Here is a 20,554-nt window from a genome sequence, read left to right as displayed (position 1 = left end):
CACCCCTCTGTCTGTATCTGTCACCCCTCTGTCTGTATCTGTCTGTATCTGTCATCCCTCTGTCTGTATCTGTCATCCCTCTGTTCTGTATCTGTCACCCCTCTGTCTGTATCTGTCATCCCTCTGTCTGTATCTGTCACCCCTCTGTCTGTATCTGTCACCCCTCTGTCTGTATCTGTCATCCCTCTGTCTGTATCTGTCTGTATCTGTCATCCCTCTGTCTGTATCTGTCATCCCTCTGTCTGTATCTGTCATCCCTCTGTCTGTATCTGTCATCCCTCTGTTCTGTATCTGTCTGTATCTGTCACCCCTCTGTCTGTATCTGTCTGTATCTGTCATCCCTCTGTCTGTATCTGTCGTCCCTTTGTCTGTATCTGTCTGTATCTGTCATCCCTCTGTCTGTATCTGTCTGTATCTGTCGTCCCTCTGTCTGTATCTGTCGTCCCTCTGTCTGTATCTGTCGTCCCTCTGTTCTGTATCTGTCATCCCTCTGTCTGTATCTGTCATCTCTCTGTATCTGTCATCCCTCTGTCTGTATCTGTCATCTCTCTGTCTGTATCTGTCGTCCCTCTGTCTGTATCTGTCATCCCTCTGTCTGTATCCCTCTGTCTGTATCTGTCATTCCTCTCTCTGTATCTCTCTGTCATTATTTATACAGGAGGAAGGTGGCAGAATGGATAAGACACCAACATTGTGTCCATGAGGGTGTGGGTTTGATTCCTGCTCTCACCCGTTTCTCTCAAGTTTGAAAGGAAAATCAAACTGAGCATCTAGTTCTTCGCATGAGATGATAAACCGAAGTCCCGTATGTATCATGCATTAGGCGCACTCAAAAAAAAGCCCACTGTACCCAGTGCTGTCCTACCATGTGTTTTGTGAAGAACCTGGAGCAGTTTTCTGGATAGCATTATATAAGTATCCATTATTATGATGTTGTTGTTATGATTATTATTATTATCATCATCATCATCGATAATATTATTCTTGTTGTTCTTGTTATTATTATGATTAGTGTGACAGTGGTGCCTAGCACCTAGAGTAGTTTTCTGGATAGTGTGCTGTGTAAGTATCCGTTATTGTTATTAAGATCATGATTATTGTTATTATTATTATTATGATTATGATGATTGTTAGTAGTAGTAGTAACACAACAGTGGTGCCAAACACCAAGTGCAGTTTCTTGGACAGAGTGCCGTATAAGTATCCATCATCGTTATCATCACCATCATTATGGTAATAAATGGTAGTGCCTTTATTGCCAACAGTGCGACAAAATTAGCCTGGACCTGGCCGCTTTGAGTCCATTATTGATCGGGAGTTTGCACCATATATGCGCTATCTGTTATTATTACTAACCGTGGTGTCTGTGTGCGGTAAGACTCGCTTGGACCTGGCCACTTAGAGCCGATTATTTATGGGGAGCCATATATGTATTGTTATTACTAACGGTGGTGTCTGTGTGTGACAAAACAGTGTGACAAAACTCACTTGGACCTAGCGGCTTAGAACCCATTATTTATGGGGAGTTTGTGCCATATATGTACAATCTATTATTGTTACTCCTCCTCCTCGTCTTTGCTCGTGGGCTGCAACTCCCACGTTCACTCGTATGTACACAAGGAGCTTTTATATGTATGACCGTTTTTACCCTGCCATACTCCGTTTTCGCGGGGGATATGTTGGATATGTTCTTGTTTCCATAACCCACCAAATGCTGACATGGATTACAGGATCTTTAACGTGCACGTTTGATCTTCTGCTTACGTATACACATGAAGGGGGTTCAGGTACTAGGAGGTCTGCACATATATTGACCTGGGAGATGGGAAAAATCTCCACCCTTTACCCACCAGGCACCATTACAGAGATTCGAACCAGGGACCCTCAGATTGAAAGTGCAACTTTTAAACCACTTGGCTACTGCGCCTGTCTGTTATAATTACTGTGGGCGGTGTCTGTGTGCAACAAAACAGTGTGACAAAACTCGCCTGGACCTGGCCAGCGGGCCTCGCTTGGAGGGCATCGCCATCCTCAACATTCCCAGCATCTATGGGGGGACCAACCTGTGGGGAGACAACCCCAGCGAGAAGAAGAGGCGACGGGCACAGAAGAAGGACCGTGAGAAGGACGGCCACTCGGCCAACATGTCGGCCGTGGAACTGGCCATGGCCGTGCAAAGTGAGTGGTGTGGCCGTCTGATTTGGGGGAGTAAAAAAACAACAACGTTGGTGGTGTTGTATACTGGAAGTAATAATGATAATAGAAATGTTGATGAGTGATGACAGTGTGTTGGTGAGTGATGACGGTGTTCAGTTGATGAGTGATGATGGTGTGTTGATGAGTGACGACGGTGTTCAGCTGATGAGTGACCAGTTTTTGAGTGAGGACAGTGTATTGATGAGTGACGACGGTGTTCAGTTGATGAGTGACCTGTTTTTGAGTGAGGACAGTGTGTTGATGACAGTGTGTTGATGATGTTAAATCAGTTGATGAGTGATGATGGTGTGTTAATCAGTGATGTTGATCAATTGATGAGTGATGATGGTGATCAGTTGATGACTGTTGTCAGTGTGTTGATGACTGACGGCAGTGTGTTGATGACAGTGTGTTTATGAGTGATGATAGTGTGTTGATGAGTATGACATTGTGTTGACGACAGTGTTGTGATGAGTGATGACAGTGTGTTGATGAGTGACAACAGTGTGTTGATGACAGTGTTGTGATGAGTGACGATAGTGTGTTGAGTGACGACAGTGTGTTGATGACAGTGTGTTTATGAGTGACGACAGTGTCTTGATGACAGTGTTGTGATGAGTGACGACAGTTTGTTGATGAGTGACGATGTTGATGAGAGATGACAGTGTGTTGATGACAGACAATGTTGTTGATGAGTGAGGATGTTGATGATGTTGATCAGTTGATGAGTGAGGAGGGTGTGTCCCCAGACATGGGAGACTCTCTCATAGAGGTGGTTGGCCTGGAGAACATCATGCAGGTGGGGCAGGTGATCGCCGGCCTCAAGAACTCCGGGAAACGACTCGCTCAGTGCTCAGAGGTCGTCATCAGGTCAGATAACACGAGGCTTAGTTTAGTTTTTTTGTTAATTTTTACCTCCTCCTCCTTGGTAATATTATCATTTTTTTGTTGTTTTTTTTGTTGTTTGTTTGCTGTCCCATCATCTGCACCGTTTCAGTGGCATTACTCCCACATCATTCATTCCCAGTTCCCTATACATGTTGTCATCAAATGAGATAACATGCATCTCAGTTTAGTTGTTTTGTTGTTTTTTTTGTTTCCACCTTGGCAACATTTTCTTTCTTTTTTTTATTTTTTATTTTTTGCTGCCCCATCATCTGCACTGTTTCAGTGGCATTACTCTCACGTCACTTCTTCCAAGTCCCCCACACATGTCGTCATCAAATGAGATAACATGTGTCTTAGTTTTGTTTTGTTTTGTTTTTTGCTGCCCCATCAACTGTACCATTTCAGTGGTGTTACTCCTGCTGACGCCGATCATTCTGAGTCCCCCCCTACATACGGCCACACCCAGGTTCGTCTGTCACAGTACCAGCACTGGCAGTCCACAGGGTACCATCGATGTTAGGCCGCCAGGAGGCCACCCACCAGAGGAGTCCCTGAACTGCTGCCGAGTCACTTCGGTGGTGTTTGATAGTATCTTTTCTAATTCAGTATGCTCAGGACACAACCTACTAAGCCCACTACAGATGACAATAATGGCTTAGTCACAGAGCCAGACTCAGTGAGCGTCTCCCCCAGAGTGGAGACCACCACCACGTCCCTCTAATGACAGTCCCCCTTAAATCCAACAACACCAAAGACCTTGACAAGACTCACTCCAAGTGCAGAAGTGGAGGGGTATCGAAACTGAGACCACCATGAGAGCTGCTGTGATTCTGCTATGGAGGTCCATTTTGATGTGGGACTACGTGATAAGGCTGTACTCCGCACTTCCAGTCATAACGATATCCCAGCATCATTGTAGTGAGGAGAGAGTGATTCTGTGTTGTAGTGAGAACAGAATGGTTCTGCATCATAGTGAGGAGAGAGAGAGTGAGAGAGGGAGAAAGAGAGAGATGAAAATCATTGGGATAGGTGGGGAGATGGGGCATAACTGAAGGCTTAGCCACTGACAGGCTTATTATCTGATGTTCTGCTGAAATGATCATGAGATGTGTTGATGATGACAATGATGATGATGATGATGATGATGATAACATGGCTGGTGTTTCAGAACCAGGAAAAGATTCCCAATGCAGATTGATGGAGAACCATGGATGCAGCCACCTTCTACAGTACGTGTGTTGGGGGGGTGGGGGGGGGAGAGAAAAAAATGTGTCTGTATGTTTGTGTTAGAGAGAGAGAATGTGTGCATGTGTGTGAAAGAGACAGATTATGTAGTACATGGGTACGAGCATGTGAGCATGTTTGCAGCATATTAGTATGTGTGCTCATGAGCATGCATATTATTTGTGTATGTTGAGGGTGTGAGAATACGTGCAAAAAAATGTTCAAGGGTCAGTATGTTGCTAGTGTGTGCGTGTGTCTGTATGTTGTGTAAATGTATGTTAAAAAAACCCAACCTTCTTCTTCTTCTTCTGCGTTCGTGAGCTGCAACTCCCATGTTCACTCGCATGTACACGAGTGGGCTTTTACGTGCATGACCGTTTTTACCCCGCCATGTAGGCAGCCATACTCCGCTTTCGGGGGTAAAAAAAAAAAAAAAAAGAACAACCATTTGTGAAGAGTCTTACTACTCCTCCCATGTGCTCTGACCCCACACATCCAATGTGTGACACTCAGCCGTGTGCCGACTATGATAATAATAATAATAATAATAATAATGGTATTTATATAGCGCTGAATCTTGCGCATAGACAAATCGAAGCGCTTTCGTACCAGTCATTCTCACGCATGCATAACCCTAAAATTGGAGAAACTGAAGACAAGGAAGAGGCAGGGAAGGGAGGCTATTTTGGGAAGAGGTGGGTTTTAAGGCCAGACTTGAAAGAGCTGAGTGTGGAGACTTGACAAAGCGAAAGAGGAAGTTCATTCCAATTGCAAGGTCCAGAGACAGAGAAAGAACGGCAGCCAACAGTCAAGAGTTTGAATCTGGGTATGCGTAAATGGAGTGGATCCGAAGCTGATTGTAGTGAGCGAGATGGAGTGTAGAGGTGAAGGCAGCCACAGAGATAGGAAGGGGCAGATCTATGACCATCACAACAGCAGAAAAGGCAGGTGCTGTCCCGACTATCTGAGCCAGAATTCTATTATAATGATTGATTGATTAATTGATGTGGATACTTATATAGCGCCTATCCTCGGTCAGAGACCAAGTTCTAAGTGCTTTACATACACAGGGACATTTGCACCACAGGCTGCCTACCTGGGTAGAGCTGACTGACGGCTGCCACTGGGCGCTTATCATTTGTTTCCTGTGTCATTCAATCAGATTTCAGATGCACACGCATACACAGACAGACATGTAACATTTTACGTGTATGACCGTTTTTATTTATTTACACCACCATGTAGGCAGCCATACTCCGTTTTCTGGGGTGTGCATGCTGGGTATATTCTTGTTTCCATAACCCACCAAACACTGACATGGATTACAGGATCTTTAACGTGCGTATTTGATCTTCTGCATGCGCATACACACGAAGGGGGTTCAGGCACTAGCAGGTCTGCACATATGCTGACCTGGGAGATCGGAAAAATCTTCACCCTTTACCCACCAGGTGCACCGAGATACAAACCCAGGACCCTCAGATTGAAAGTCCAGCGCTTTAACCATTTGGCTGTTACACCCGTCAGTGGATAGTGTCTTGCCCAAGTTACATCCCCCACTCTCTCAACCAAGATGGTTTTAGGACAGTCAGTGTTTGGATGGTTCCCAAAGGCCAACTAGCCCCACAAGGCTGCTGCACCAACAGCCAGTGCAGTCTTGCCTCCCTCTTTGTTTGAGAGTCATAGTCTTTGACAAAAAGACTAAGCTGTAAATGACTTCCCCTTTGTAATGGAGAAACCATATCCAGTGTATGTCCCATATCAAACAAGAAACAAATGTCTCTGCTGCTGGTGAGACTGTGTCAAACACTGTGAAGTATGGCTTCTGTGCCTTTGTCTTGCCAGCAGTAACGTCACTCATTGCTTGGTTGGTGTTTCTCGTTTTACTCTCTCAGTCTTTCTCTGTCAGTATCTCTGTCAGTCTCTTTCTCTATCAGTCTCTTTCTCTGTCAGTATCTCTGTCAGTCTCTCTGTCAGTCTCTCTCTCTGTCAGTATCTCAGTCAGTCTCTCTGTCAGTCTCTCTCTCTGTCTCTCTCTGTGTAAATGTTTACTGTGCATTTGAGTGTATTTGAATGTCATGTGTGTACTTCTGTACCTTTTGATATCCTGTGAGTATTTTGATTTCATTTCTCTTTACCCTGAGGGCTGGATGTAAAAAAGCATGTGCGTGGTTGTTTGTTCGTTCGTTCTCTCTCTCTCTCTCTCTCTTTCTCTCTCTCTCCCCCCCTGCCTCTCTTAACCTTTCTCTGTGTCTCTGTCCCCCCCCCTCTCTCTCTCTCACTCTCTGTGTAAGTATATCTCTCTCAGTCTGTCTCTCAGTCTGTCTCTCTCATATTGTCTCTCAGTCTCTCTGTCTTTCTCTCAGTCTGTCTCTGTCTCTCAGTCTGTCTCTGTCTCTTATTTTCTCTGCCTCTTTCTCTCTCAGTGTCTATCTCTGTCTATCTGTGTGTGTGTGTCTGTGTCTCACTTTCTCTCTCTCATTTTCTCTCTCTGTGCCTCTCTCTCTGTGTCTCCCCCTCCCTCTCTCTCTCACTGCCACACATAGTTTTCACTTACACACATGCTGTCAATCCCAGTGCTGTGGGTGTTGTTACAGATCAGCATCAGACACAAAAGACAAGGTGCCCTTGCTCTCTCTCTCTCTCTCTCTCTCTGTGCCTAAGTCTCTGTCTCTGTCCTCTCTCTGTCTCTGTGTCTCTGTCTCTCTCAGCCTCACATAGTTTTCACTTACACACATGCTGTCAATGTGAATGCTGACCTGTGTGGGTGTTGTTGCAGATCAGCATCAGACACAAAAACAAGGTGCCCATGCTGATGGCCACTCATGCAGAGAAGAGCTCCATCTTTTCCAAGCTCTTCAAGAGATAGAACTCAGGTAAACGAGAAGATAGAACTCAGGTAAACGAGGGATAGAACTCAGGTAAACGAGAAGATAGAACTCAGGTAATAGAACTCAGGTAAACGAGGGATAGAACTCAGGTAAACGAGAAGATAGAACTCAGGTAAACTAGGGATAGAACTCAGGTAAACAAGAAGATAGAACTCAGGTAAACGAGAAGATAGAACTCAGATAAACGAGAAGACTCAGGTAAATGAGAAGATAGAACTCAGGTAAACGAGGGATAGAACTCAGGTAAATGAGAAGATAGAACTCAGGTAAACGAGGGATAGAACTCAGGTAAATGAGAAGATAGAACTCAGGTAAACGAGAGATAGAACTCAGGTAAACACTTCCCCCACCTCCACACACACACCTGTTTTGTTGTAATTGACTCATCTTTTCCAAGCTGTTCAAGAGACAGAACTCAGGTAAACACTCACACTCACACCTGTTATGTTGTCAATGTCTCATTTTCTCAAATACAGATATGTGCTGATAAGCGTCTTTTAATAAGAATAACAGAAAATGCAGACATCTGCTATACTTTCAGAGGAAACACTAAAATGATTGGTATGAGAGTGTCGATTCAGAACTGCCCTGTCTTATATGTACAAGGAATAATACTGTTTTCTGTTGTTGACCGTTTCAGTTTCAGTTTCTCAAGGAGGTGTCACTGCGTTCGGACAAATCCATATACGCCACACCACATCTGCTTGGCAGATGTCTGACCAGCAGCATAACCCAGCATGCTAGTCAGGCCTTGAGTGCGTGCATGTATAGTTGTGCACCTATCAGGGTGGATTTTGTCTACAGAATTCTGCCAGAGGACAATGCTCTCGTTGCCATGGGTTCTTCTTCAGATCACCAAGTGCGTGCCGCACACAGGACCACGGTTTATCATCTCACCCGAATGACTAGATTCTCAGTCTGATTTTCCAGTCAAACTTGGGGAGAAAGGACGAAAGTGGGATTTGAACCCAGACCCTCACAGACTCTGCATTGGCAGATAAGCATCTTAACCACTCTGCCACCTTTGATAAGAATTAAAAAGTGATACAGATATCTGCTATGGTTTCAGAGGAACGCGGAGCCGATTGCTGTGTGTGTGTCTCCACCACGGCACGGCACAGCACGGCACAGCACATCCCCTTTGGTCAGCGGCAAGCAGACACCTTTCGCTCACACTTCGGGCAGCTTCCTCTGACTACGTCACCAACCCTCGGTCATTCTGTGCGGAGCCTGTGTTCTTCGATTGTTGTTAGGTTACATGCGGTTTTTTTTTTTTTTTTTTTTTTTTTTGTCGTCGACAGATTTATATTCTTTTTTTTTTTTTTTTTTTTTTTTCTTTTTGTCCTTTTTTTGTTGTTGTTTGTTTTGTTTTGCTGCCTGACATTAGGACTCAATCTGACACCTTCCTCGCCTCCCCTCGAGCCCCCACCTGACCCCCCCCCGCCCCCATCAAGTCCACCATCCCCAGACACACAGCTAGACGCACCTGGCTTGCTCCATCGCAGTCCATCGGAACCGCAGTGTCAGGATTCTATGAGATCACCCACTGAAGGAGACCCAGCACTGTCACTGAGAATCACAGATGTGGGGTGAGGGTTGGGGGTGTGTGCTGGTGGTGATGAGAGGAGTTGAGGGGCTGTTGTTGGTGATTGGGGGGGAGGGAGGGGGGTCTGAGCGAAGAGGAGCTGTTTTTTTTTTATTGGGGGGCGGGGGGTGAGGGGGGAATGTGCATATTAGGCAGCTCCACTACAGCTTAGTCGTTTCACTGACTGATTGAATAACGTGTGTGTGTCTTCCTGTCTGTGGTTTGAATTTATTTGTGTGGTCCGTGGCTGTCAGACTGGTCGACCAAATCAAGGTGAATTTTTTTTTTTTAAAGAAAAGAAAAAAGACAGACACCTTCTGTACCCCATGAACTGTCGGACTCGACCAATCAAGGTGAATTTCTAAAGAAAAAGACCAAAAAAAAAAAAAGACAAGACATCTTCTGTACGCCAACCCTGCCAACATCCTCCCACCCTAACGCCCTTCTTCACAGAGATTGACGGAGTGGGAATTCCCATAGGAGGAGAGGGAATTCCCAATGAAGAGGTGGACTTTTGTATTGGTGTTATTCAGTCAGTGGGGAATTCCCAATGAAGTGGTGGATTTGTGTAATCATGTCATGAGGTGGATATGTGTAATCGTGTTATTCAGTCAGTGCTGTTCGGTCAGTTTATCTACTTTCATCATGACCTTGAGCTACTGAAACTGAAACATCATGACTGCTCTGATTAGACGTAATCAGAGAACTGAATACTGTGCTTCCTACTGACAAGAACAATACCAGTGGATTTATCAGAGAGAGTAAGAGAGAGACTGAAAAAGGTTTCGCAGTGATGAAACAAAATAACACAGTAACAGTGTGCAGGATGTGGTTGCTGACTTTGAGAGAGTGAAAAAAGAAGATTGGTACTGACAAAACAAAAACTGTGTGACAGACAGCATCCAGATTGTCCGCCTGTTTTGTGGCTGATGTGAAGACAGCGTCTCCATGAAAAAAGGTGTCAGGAGACAGTATTTTCCAGTGGCAGGAAAAATGGTGTGGGTGAAACAGCGTCACTGTGAAAACAAGTGTCAGGAGATGGTATTTTCCAGTGGCAGGAAAAATGGTGTGGGTGAAACAGCGTCTGTGAAAACAAGTGTCAGGAGATGGTATTTTCCAGTGGCAGGAAAAATGGTGTGGGTGACTTACAAAACATGGGAGTTCTGAAGAAGACAACAAGACGTGTTGACAAAGGTCAGGAGACAGTTTTTCACTGCCCAGAACTGGATTGTACTGAAAGTGAGTTTAGAGAAGAAAAAAAAAAGAATAATAAAGTTCAAGATGGTGATGGAATGGTGACAGTATGGGTTGTGAAAACGGAATGCTGATAAAAGATCTGTGGAAAAAAAAATGTGAGGGAGAAAATCTTACGTGTGAAGACAGGACATAGTGCTATTGACGCAATTTCATCTCTTTAAAAAAAAAATCTACATCTGTAGTCTGTATCATCTATAATAATCTACACCTATAGACCACCATTTGTAAAAAAAAAAAAAAGAAAAAAAAAAAGAAACCTGGATGTGCAGACTGTTGTCTGTACTAGATCTTGTACACCATTATCACCTGTACAAAATATGTAAACTGTATACTGTATTTGTCTGTGGGAAAGCTTGTCTGAAAACATTATTCTGTTATGTGTGACACACTTAAAAATCACCAGTTCTCTTTTATTTGATTTGCTGGGGGGTACATGGGTTGATGTTTGAACACCAAATCATTTGTGAAATTCTAGGTATAAAGGAGAGTGTTGCTGGCGAAAAACTGAGGGCTGTGTGTTAATTGAAGGGAAGAGTGTCGTGATTACAAAGGAACAGTGCTTTTGAAGCTGTGACTGTCATATTTATTTGTGTGTTTGTGTGTGTGTGTGTGTGTGTGTGTGTTGTTTTTTTGTTTGTGTGTGTGTGTGTGATTTTGTACATATGACAGAACTCATGCATCTGTGTGTGGCTGTATATATTTGTAGGGTGTATGTGTGCATTCATATTTTATTTTATTTATTCATTCTTTTTTCTTTTTTTTTTGCATACCTTTATTTTGCTTCAAGCCATGTTATAGGTGTAGCACCTTTGTGTAAGGACTGGATTTTTATTTTTCATCATATGAAATTGTAAAGAGCATTTTGTTATTGTTGTCAAAATGATCGACATACATGATCTGTTGAGCGGAAACATTTGTATGCCCATTCTTGTTCTTGAGCAAATGTTATGCATAAGATTTTGTTGTTTTTAACCCCCCAAAAAATGTTTGCTACAGTGTTTGAACTAGCAAAATGCTCTTATTTCTTGCAGCATGTATGTTTCTGAAAGAGAGAAAGACAGAGTTGTGGGGACAGAAAGGAATGAAAGAGAGGGGTGGAAAGACAGACATGACAGAGGGAAAGACAGAGTTGTGGGGACAGAAAGGAATGAAAGAGAGGGGTGGAAAGACAGACATGACAGAGGGAAAGACAGAGTTGTGGGGACAGAAAGGAATGAAAGAGAGAGGTGGAAAGACAGACATGACAGAGGGAAAGACAGAGTTGTGGGGACAGAAAGGAATGAAAGAGAGGGGTGGAAAGACAGACATGACAGAGGGGAAGACAGAACTGACAGATAAATAAGTGCTGAAATATGAACACTCATGACACTCATTGAGCTCAGTGGATATGGATGTATGACAGTCAGTGATGACCGACTATGACCGTCAGAACAGCAGAGGAGTCAACTGCAGTCCTGACTCTCTGGGCCTGAAGTTGATTACAGTGGAGAGTGCCTTGCCCAAATTACATCCCATCTTTTTCATCCAGGAGGGCTTTAGGATGGTCGGCATTGGGATGGTCCCCAAAAGCCAGCTAGCCCTCAAAGCTTCAGCACAAAGAGCCAGTGCAATCTTGCCTCCTAGCTTGAGAATCATAGTCCTTCACAAAAGATTTATCTATAAATGAATCCCCATTTCAGTGGCCACAGCCCTCACTGAATGGGAGAGAGAAGGGGGGACAGACAGGTAGATTGGAAAGAGAAGAAGAAAGAGAAGTGAGGGACCAACAGACAAAGAAAAGACAGACTGGGTAGATCTTCTTTTTCTTCTTCTTCTTTTGCGTTCGTGGGCTGCAACTCCCACGTTCACTCGTATGTACACGAGTTGGCTCTTATGTGTATGACCGTTTTTACCCCGCCATGTAGGCAGCCATACTCCGCTTTTGGGGGTGTGCATGCTAGGTATGTTCTTGTTTCCATAACCCACCGAACACCGACATGGATTACAGGATCTTTAACATGCGTATTTGATCTTCTGCTTACGTATACACACAAAGGGGGTTCAGGCACTAGCAGGTCTACACATATGTTGACGTGGGAGATCGGAAAAATCTCCACCCTTTACCCACCAGGCGCCGTTACCGAGATTCGAACCTGGGACCCTCAGATTGACAGTCCAACGCTTTAACCATTCGGCTATTGTGTGGGTAGACGTTGATCGCTAAGGGATGAGCAAGAGAAAGAGAAGAAAGAAATGGGAGTATCTGTTATGGTCACCACTTGTTACCAGTGCTTGTCTCAATCAGAACGATGATTGTTATCGACTTTTGGATAAGTGGGTGTTGTGACCGTGATGTTTTTAGTTGGTGCATGCTGATTGGTTATGCCCGTTCATATTCCTGAATGGTACAGTCATGTCCATGGATGATATGGTTACGTTCTGGATGATACGGATACATCCTGTCACAGCCCTCGGGGATACGGTTATGGCTTATCATGTCTCAGAATGATACGGTTATGCCCTGAAGGATATGGTGATGCTCTGTCATGTTGTAGAATGACACAGTTATGCCTTGTCATGTCCCTGGATGATATGATTCGTTATGCTTCCTGCATAACTGACCAAACCATATTCAGTATCTTTCTTTTTCTTTTTTTTCTTTTTATTCTTCTTCTTTTTTTTGTCTCTTTGTTTTTATCCTGACCATTGTGATGTGGTGAGGAAGGCAAATACAAGTCGTGTTTGTTTTCAGGCAGGGGTTGTTGGGTGTCCTGTGGTGGGTTTTTTTAATGTACATTTATTTAACATATAAACTTATTTGCTGCAGAGTGTGATGTTCGATTCTCAAGTAACTGTGAATTCCTTTAGAAAATTTCATTATTTATTTTTTTTAAAGAAGCTGTAATCATAGTTTTTTTTGGGGGGGGGGGTTTCTTCTTTTTTTTATATATTTTTATATGTTTTTTATTTGTTTGTCGAAATTGGCAGTTCCGTATAGAGGGTAAAAGTTTTCACGAAAGAAAGAATGAGTGGCCTGACCCAAAATGGGTATATCCTGGACACCAGCTAAACAGCTACAAGCATCAGGTGTGCAAAGAAACAATGTTTGTTTTAACTCACTCGGGACGAAAAGCCTCGATTGGGGCTCTACAGTTTACAACCATTTCAGACGAAGGATCCTGATAAGGGCCTTGGACAGTTTTGAATTTTTGGAGTGGCACCTAATTTCCATAATGATGACCTTTCCACTCTCCACTGCGACCAATTCTTCTTCTTCTTCTGCGTTCACTCGTATGCACACAAGTGGGCTTTTACATGTATGACCGTTTTTACCCCGCCATGTAGGCAGCCATACTCCGTTTTCGGGGATGTGCATGCTGGGTATGTTCTTGTTTCCATAACCCACCAAACGCTGACATGGAATACAGGATCTTTAACGTGCGTATTTGATCTTCTGCTTGCATATATACACGAAGGGGGTTCAGGCACTAGCAGGTTTGCACATATGTTGACCTGGGAGATCGTAAAAATCTCCACCCTTTAACCACCAGGCGCCGTCACCGTGATTCGAACCTGGGATCCTCAGATTGACAGTCCAACACTTTAACCACTCGGGTATTGCGCCCGTCACTGCAACCAGTAAATGCAGTGTGTGTTGCTGTGTTCATGAGCAGAAGAGTTATTTTCGTGGTGACTGGTACACGTGAACAGTGCGTGTCAACTATGGCGTCTGACCCAGTTTTGTCTCAGTCACAAGACAGACAATAGAATTAGCCACCCTATGGGGGCTGTGTAACAATCTGAATTTAATCTATTTCAAACTCTTTGTGTTTTCCTGGATTTGTTTTACAAGTAATCAGTGTGTGCAAATTTTGAACCAAAAATATGGATACTTTCAATATCTCACTGTATGATAGCATAAGAAGGGAGGAAGTTTAATTTTTTGTCCTCAGCTAACTTGTTATCTTGCTGATCAGTTTTGAAGTTTTCACTTCATAGATCCTAACATTTGTTTGGGGTCTTCTGTTGGGAAAGTGAGGGGAGCTAACCGGCAGTACCAAGTGAGTTAACCCACTTGGGGCCTCACCTGCCATTAGAGGTCTTTTACATGCACAGCCCAAATAGCTACAAGTGTTGGGCTGGCAGAGAAACAATGATTGTTTTAACCCACTTGGGGCCTCACCTGCCATTAGAGGTCTTTTACATGCACAGCCCAGATAGCTACAAGTGTTGGGCTGGCAAAGAAACAGTGATTGTTTTAACCCACTTGGGGCCTCACCTGCCATTAGAGGTCTTTTACATGCACAGCCCAAATAGCTACAAGTGTTGGGCTGGCAGAGAAACAATGATTGTTTTAACCCACTTGGGGCCTCACCTGCCATTAGAGGTCTTTTACATGCACAGCCCAGATAGCTACAAGTGTTGGGTTGGCAAAGAAACAATGATTGTTTTAACCCACTCAGGGCCTCACCTACCTGTAGAGGCCCTTTACACCCACAGCCCAAATAGCATTGTTTAAATAAATTTTTAAAAAACTATTCAGGGCCTCACTTATCATTAGAGGTCTTCCACACCCTCGGTCCAAACATGTCACACAATGTTGACTCTGAAAATGCTTTTAACCATAGCATGAGAATCTAAAACCAAATCTTTCAAAAAAACACACAAAAACAAAAACAAACCAAACCAAAAACAAAAACAAACCTTTGAGACCAAAAAATCTGTGTGGTCTTTACTGGCTGTCAACCCCCACCCCCACCCCCCCACCCCCCAACTGTGTGCTGAAGTTTGACATCAGGCCTGTCTGTCTGTGTGTCCGCTATGTTGTGTTGGTTTTCACATGAAAGCAGTCTTCCTGAAGTCACATGACCATGAGCGACACAATTCATTGGTTCATTGCTAGCCTCTTAAAACAGGCTGCTAAAAAAAATAAGTCACACTCGAAACAACTTTGAAACGCGTTTTCGACATGGCAGCTTAAAACTAGCAGGCACAGTGTTCACTGGTGATGAGAGTTCGACGCATCATTTCAGCATGGTGTTGCGTCTTTTGAAAAGGGTGTTGACACCATTTCTTCCTCTGTGAAAGGTACCTTTCTTTGGTTTGGATGGGGAAGGTTGAAACGAGTGGAGAGGATTGGGTCTGTCCATCCAGTGCCAAGCCCTAGACACAGTGGATGTGAATTCAGTGACCCGATGGATGTATAAGGCCAAGGGACCTTCAACCTTTAACCTTTATTTAAGGTCAGCACTGTAAGCTTGTTCAGGCCTGAAGCATGGTGTCGTCAGTAGGGGACTTAGCAGGTGGTGTCCTGAGTAGGCTAAATCAGAACCAGCACTACTGAACACCACACAAAATGACTCAGCAGCAGTGCAGGGTCTCCTCTGGTGTGTGGCTTCCTGGTGACTTAATAATGACAGTTCTTTGCGGGTGTGGATGTGTATGGAGAGGAACTTGGAATGAGTGGCGTGAAGTGGTGCAGATGATAGCACAACAACAACAGTGAAATGAAAAAAAAAAAGATAAACAGATAAATAGTAAGGGAGTGCAAAGGGGGATCGGGGGGAGGGGGGGGGGTATTCACTGATAGCAACAGTGTTTTCATTAAAATGCCAGCAGGAGTGTGTATGTTTCCACAGGGTGAATATGAACTTGTAACTCAGCCATGGATGGTTCCAGGGAATAGGGATGTGAAATAAAAAGTGTACGCGACCATGATGTTGGTCCTACAGTTTCTGAAAACTGAACACGTGATGTTGCCTCATTCATGTGTCAGAAATACACGTCTTGAAAATGTAGCACATCATGTCGCTTCGTTGACGTGTTCACTGTCGACAAATGGTGTGCAAAACAATAAGATCAGGATAATTGATTTGCAAAAGATGGAAAACTGTACATGTCTTTCATTACACGGGATATCAGCAATGTAATTGTAAGATTTCTGTTTTTATCTGTATTGTTTTTATCATTACTTAAAAAAAAAAAAGAATTGGCTGCTGTTTCATTCTTCTGATAGTGTTAGCTGCACTGTGGGTATTTGTGTCTGTGTTTTTGTCTGCATTTGTATGTGTGTGTGTGTGTATTTGTGTGTATTTGTGTGTATGTGTGTGTTTGTGTCTGCAGTTCTTTGTATATGTGTGTGTGTCTGTCTTTGTGTCTGCATGTCTTTGTTTATGTTTGTGTCTGTCCGCATGTCTTTGTTTATGTTTGTGTTTGTGTCTGTCTGCAAGTGTTTGTTTGTGTACGTGTGTGTTTCTGATCTGTGTCAATGTCCAGTGAGATGCCATGCGTACCCAGCGTCATATGCGGAGAGCTCCCCATCCCCCTGAAGCGTTTTGTACGACAGAACAACCACCCCATTCTTCTTTATCAGTGCAGACACTTTGACACACGTTGCCTCTCGCTTGTTGCCGTCTCCACACAGCGCAGTGCATTGGCCTTGCGAAGAAATGCCTTACAAGAACAAACATGTTAAAACTTAGGACTGCATTTGAACATTTTTCCTTCCTGCCTTTGTTGTGACATATTCTGTGCCATACGAAAACGTGACGTTGTTGGTTGTTGTTGTGTTTTTTTTTCTTGGGTTCAACATTTTGGGTTGGTGAGATTGGTTTTTTATTTTTCATCTTTTTTTTTCGGGGGACAACAAAGGTTTTTAAGCTCAAATGTGGATCGTGGCTTAAAACGTTGTTTCACTTTGTTTTAACTTTCACTGCATGTGGGTTTTTTTTCTGGAACTAAGTGTGTGTGTGTGTTTGTGTGTGTGGACTGTCTGTCCCTGTTCGATTCTACAGCTGCTTTTCTGATATGCGTTGGTGCTTTTTTTTCTTCTTTTATTCCTTTCCCTTTTCTTAACTATTTATAATCATTCTGCTCAGGCAGCCATACTTAGTTTTCAGGGAAGAATCATGCTGAGCATGTTTGCGTTTCCATAAGAAACTGGTCAGTGACCATGACAGGGTCAACACTGATCCTAGGCATGACTGGATCAACACTTGTTTATTTTTTTTATAGTCTTTTCATCGAAGATGATGGTATACGACTGAAAGTAAATGATATTATAATTATTATTATTGATATCATTTCTGTTATCGTTATTTTATTATCATTACTTAGAAATCATCATTTCTGAAATTTGATGACAGGGGAAGAATTATTCAACTTAAAGGGGGGTGAAGATCAACCATTGACATGGCAGGGTCTTTAAGAGTTCTCAGCTTGCGTACACACATGCAGGTAACGAGTTCACCAGTAGGTCTGCCCTGTTCCAGATTTTCTTGTGGGCAGTCTAGATATTTATTCAGATGTTCTCATGGGGAGTCCTGAAAAATCTTCACCCATCATTCTTCCCAATGGTTGTGGGATTATGCCCCCAGCGTCTTTTCTCCAATACAAGTCTGACGTACCCATCTGGAGCTTCTGCTGTCTTGGGCTGCAACCCTTACGTCCAACTTCTTTCTTCAATATTGGGCTTTTACATGTACAACAGTCTTTTCCCCATCCTTTAGGCAGCTGTGCTCCGTGTGTGGGAGTCATATCATTTATGTTAAATGTGTATGTCTTGTGTGTGTGGCCTTCCAGGTGAGTTCGAAATCTGTAATTCGAAGAAGAAGTTGCCAAACATTCAAACAGGTTTTTTTTTGTTTTGCTATGTTCAGGAGAGTGTGGAAAAAAGGGTGGGAATGAATGTTAGATAAGAGACCACTTCAGTGTCAGCTGTGTGTTGTTGTTGAACAGAACATGTGTTCTCTTAGTTCTGGGGTTGATGACCAAAATATAAAAAAATCATTCATTAAAAAAACAAAGAAGTTCAATCATTTTATAAGTTTTGTTAAAAAAAATGTACAGTCACTGTCATGTAATTTATTAAACAATCAGGTTACAAGAGTCTGAATGGCCTCTGTCCTTTACATGAGTGGGTTCATGTGCATGTGAGTATTGTATTGTATTTTATTGTATCACATTCAATTGTATTTCATCGTATCAGATTTTAACACAAGAGATTAAAAAAAGCAAAAAAAAAGCTGAAGTCTGTAATTTTGTCCAACAAAAGTGGATAACATTGAGAGACCACGCTGATGTTGGTGGAGTTTCATTTTTAGTTTCACCACATGTACTACACCAGATTTCCTGAAAAAAAACAACCCAAAACAACAACAAAAAACCCCCACAAAGATGCCTGACCTTCACAGAAACCCGTTGCGCTGAACAGGCCTTGATGTTGAGAGCTGGTTTGCGTGAAACATTAGCATAGAAAATCTAATGAACTAATCAGACAGAATAAAGGAATAAGTAGATACATTGAAATATAGTGAATGGAAAGACACGCAGAAGGCAAATGATTGAAACCAATGAATAAATGAATGCATTGAAATACAACAAAGGGAAAGATTGGCCTTGTAGAAGGCACTATTATGTCCAATCATAATGTGAACATAACACTTCTTGACTGTTTGCTATATGTGGTATGTAAATGCATTCGTGTAAACGACATTACTGCACACGTTTACACAAATACACTTAAGTCATTTAAAAACAATGACATACCATCACAAACGCTGAAGACTAAGTACGGCAAGACAATGTCCATCTTATAGACGTCAAACAGATACTAGGAGGCCTGCGTCAAAGTAATAGAATTTATGCTTCCTGAATTGTTATTAAAATGAAAATTGAAATGAAAAATAGAATTAAAAAGATAGGTAGAAGGCAGATGATTGAAATCAAGATGATGCATTGTGGACATAAAGGAACATGTCAGTGCTCTTTGGCACAAATGAGGAACCACCTCTGCAATATGTCCGGCACCAAAGAAATAACCCCCCCATACACCCAAAAAAAAACCCCAAAAAAGCCCCCCCAAAAACAAAAAAACAAACAAAAAAACTGCCACCAAACTCTCAAACACCCCAAAGCTTTGAAGCTGGCACCACAAACTTAACCTCAATGTTCGGTGCATGTTTTACAAATTTTTTTTTTTTTCTTTTTCTTTTCTTTTTTTTCTTTTTCTTTTCTTTTTTTTTTTTTTTTAGCAGTTTACTCACCTGTTTTCAATGGTTCCAAAGCTTTGTTTTGTTGTTATTGGGTTTTTTTGTTTTTTTGTTGTTGTTTTTTTTATTGAGCAGTTTATTCACTTGTTTTCACTCGGTCCAAAGCTTTTGGATTTGTGTATTTATTTGTTTTGTGGTTGAATGAATTTTTTGTGACTGACATTTATTGAATGATTTTTTTCAGGTTTTAAAAGCAAAGGAGTGAGGAGCAGTGGGAAGCAGCAGGAGGGAAGGGTGAAGGGGTTGGGAGGGGGGGGCGTGGGGTGTGGGGGTGGGGCGTGGGGGGTAGGTATCTAGCACATGGAGTTATTGAAGCTGAATTGCTGGATGTTGGTCCAGTATTGTTTTCAGATTCCCCTCAAAAAAAAAAGAAAAAAAAAAAGACTTCCACTGCGATGTTTGTGGTAAAGTTCTGGACCAGACCCGGTGCTTGGAGTTTTCAGTGCTTCAGATCACGTTTACTTCTTTTTTTTTTCTTCTTTTTTTTTCCATTTACATTTCTTTTCTGAGCGCGCTTATTCACATTATGAACACAATTGTACATTTATAAGTATGTTTGCTTGTGTTTTTTATTCTGTGATTGTGATCTGTTAATTTGTCAAAGACATAGTTGTATTTATATGTTAGTATATACATGTATACATATGCATGCATGCATGCATACATGCATGTGTGTGTGTGTGTGTGTGTGTGTGTGGATCCAAAGAAACACGAGCCAAACAGTGAAGTCTTGATACTGTCAAACTAAATGATTTGTTAATCTGATGCCTTTTTGTTGTTGTTTTTGTTTCTTTCATGTCTTTTCCTCTCCAAGTGTTCTTCACTTTGTTACAGGAGCTTTATAAACATGCCATTAAAAATTGTCCCTAGAAATATATCTCCTTGAAAACCAGACTGTCATGTATTCTGAAGGCGATATGAAGTGTACTGTGAAGCGAGATATGAAATGAGGAAATTGAATGCAAGGCAAAACAGAGAAGCGTGTGTTGCTGTTTTAATGCAAACCAGAATCAAATTTACTGAAGAATGTAGATGGTGTGACCCTTGGATTTATCATCTGTGGTATGATTTCTCAGTAGTTATGATATAAGTACATTATGAAGGAAAAATGCAGGGGAAAACACACACACACACAAACACAACACAACACAACACACACACAACACAACACAACACAACACAACACAACACAACACAACACAACACAACACAACACAACACACACACACACACACACAACACAAATACAAACACAAACACAACACAAACACAACACAACACAACACAACACAACACACACCACACCACAACACAACACAACACACACACACACACACACACACACACACACCACAACACAACACAACACAACACAACACAACACAACACAACACACACACAAACACACACAAAAGAGGAGTGTTATATCATCCTGCAAAAAAATGGTAAACATGCTCACAAAAAGAAAGGAAGAAAGAAAGGAG

The 20,554-nt window shown here is 42.5% G+C and overlaps 1 protein-coding gene across 2 annotated transcripts in view; it reads left to right on the top strand.

The window, feature by feature from the left end:
• The window catches only part of LOC143276464 (diacylglycerol kinase beta-like), a 91,783-nt gene extending 72,944 nt beyond the window's left edge, over window positions 1-18,839 (top strand). For both annotated transcript variants that reach the window (XM_076580968.1, XM_076580967.1), the window contains exons 21-25: window positions 1,974-2,178; window positions 2,946-3,066; window positions 4,253-4,313; window positions 7,088-7,184; window positions 8,269-18,839. In XM_076580968.1, the coding sequence (XP_076437083.1) occupies window positions 1,974-2,178; window positions 2,946-3,066; window positions 4,253-4,313; window positions 7,088-7,177 (477 nt within the window). In that variant the 3' untranslated portion in view covers window positions 7,178-7,184; window positions 8,269-18,839. The remainder of the gene's footprint in view (window positions 1-1,973; window positions 2,179-2,945; window positions 3,067-4,252; window positions 4,314-7,087; window positions 7,185-8,268) is intronic.
• The last annotated feature ends 1,715 nt before the right edge of the window (window positions 18,840-20,554 follow it).

Source organism: Babylonia areolata, chromosome 32 (assembly GCF_041734735.1).
Source record: "Babylonia areolata isolate BAREFJ2019XMU chromosome 32, ASM4173473v1, whole genome shotgun sequence".
Lineage (NCBI taxonomy): Eukaryota > Metazoa > Mollusca > Gastropoda > Neogastropoda > Buccinidae > Babylonia > Babylonia areolata.
The sequence above is the reverse complement of the archived record's forward strand: the minus strand, read 5'-3'. Positions and strand labels throughout refer to the sequence as shown.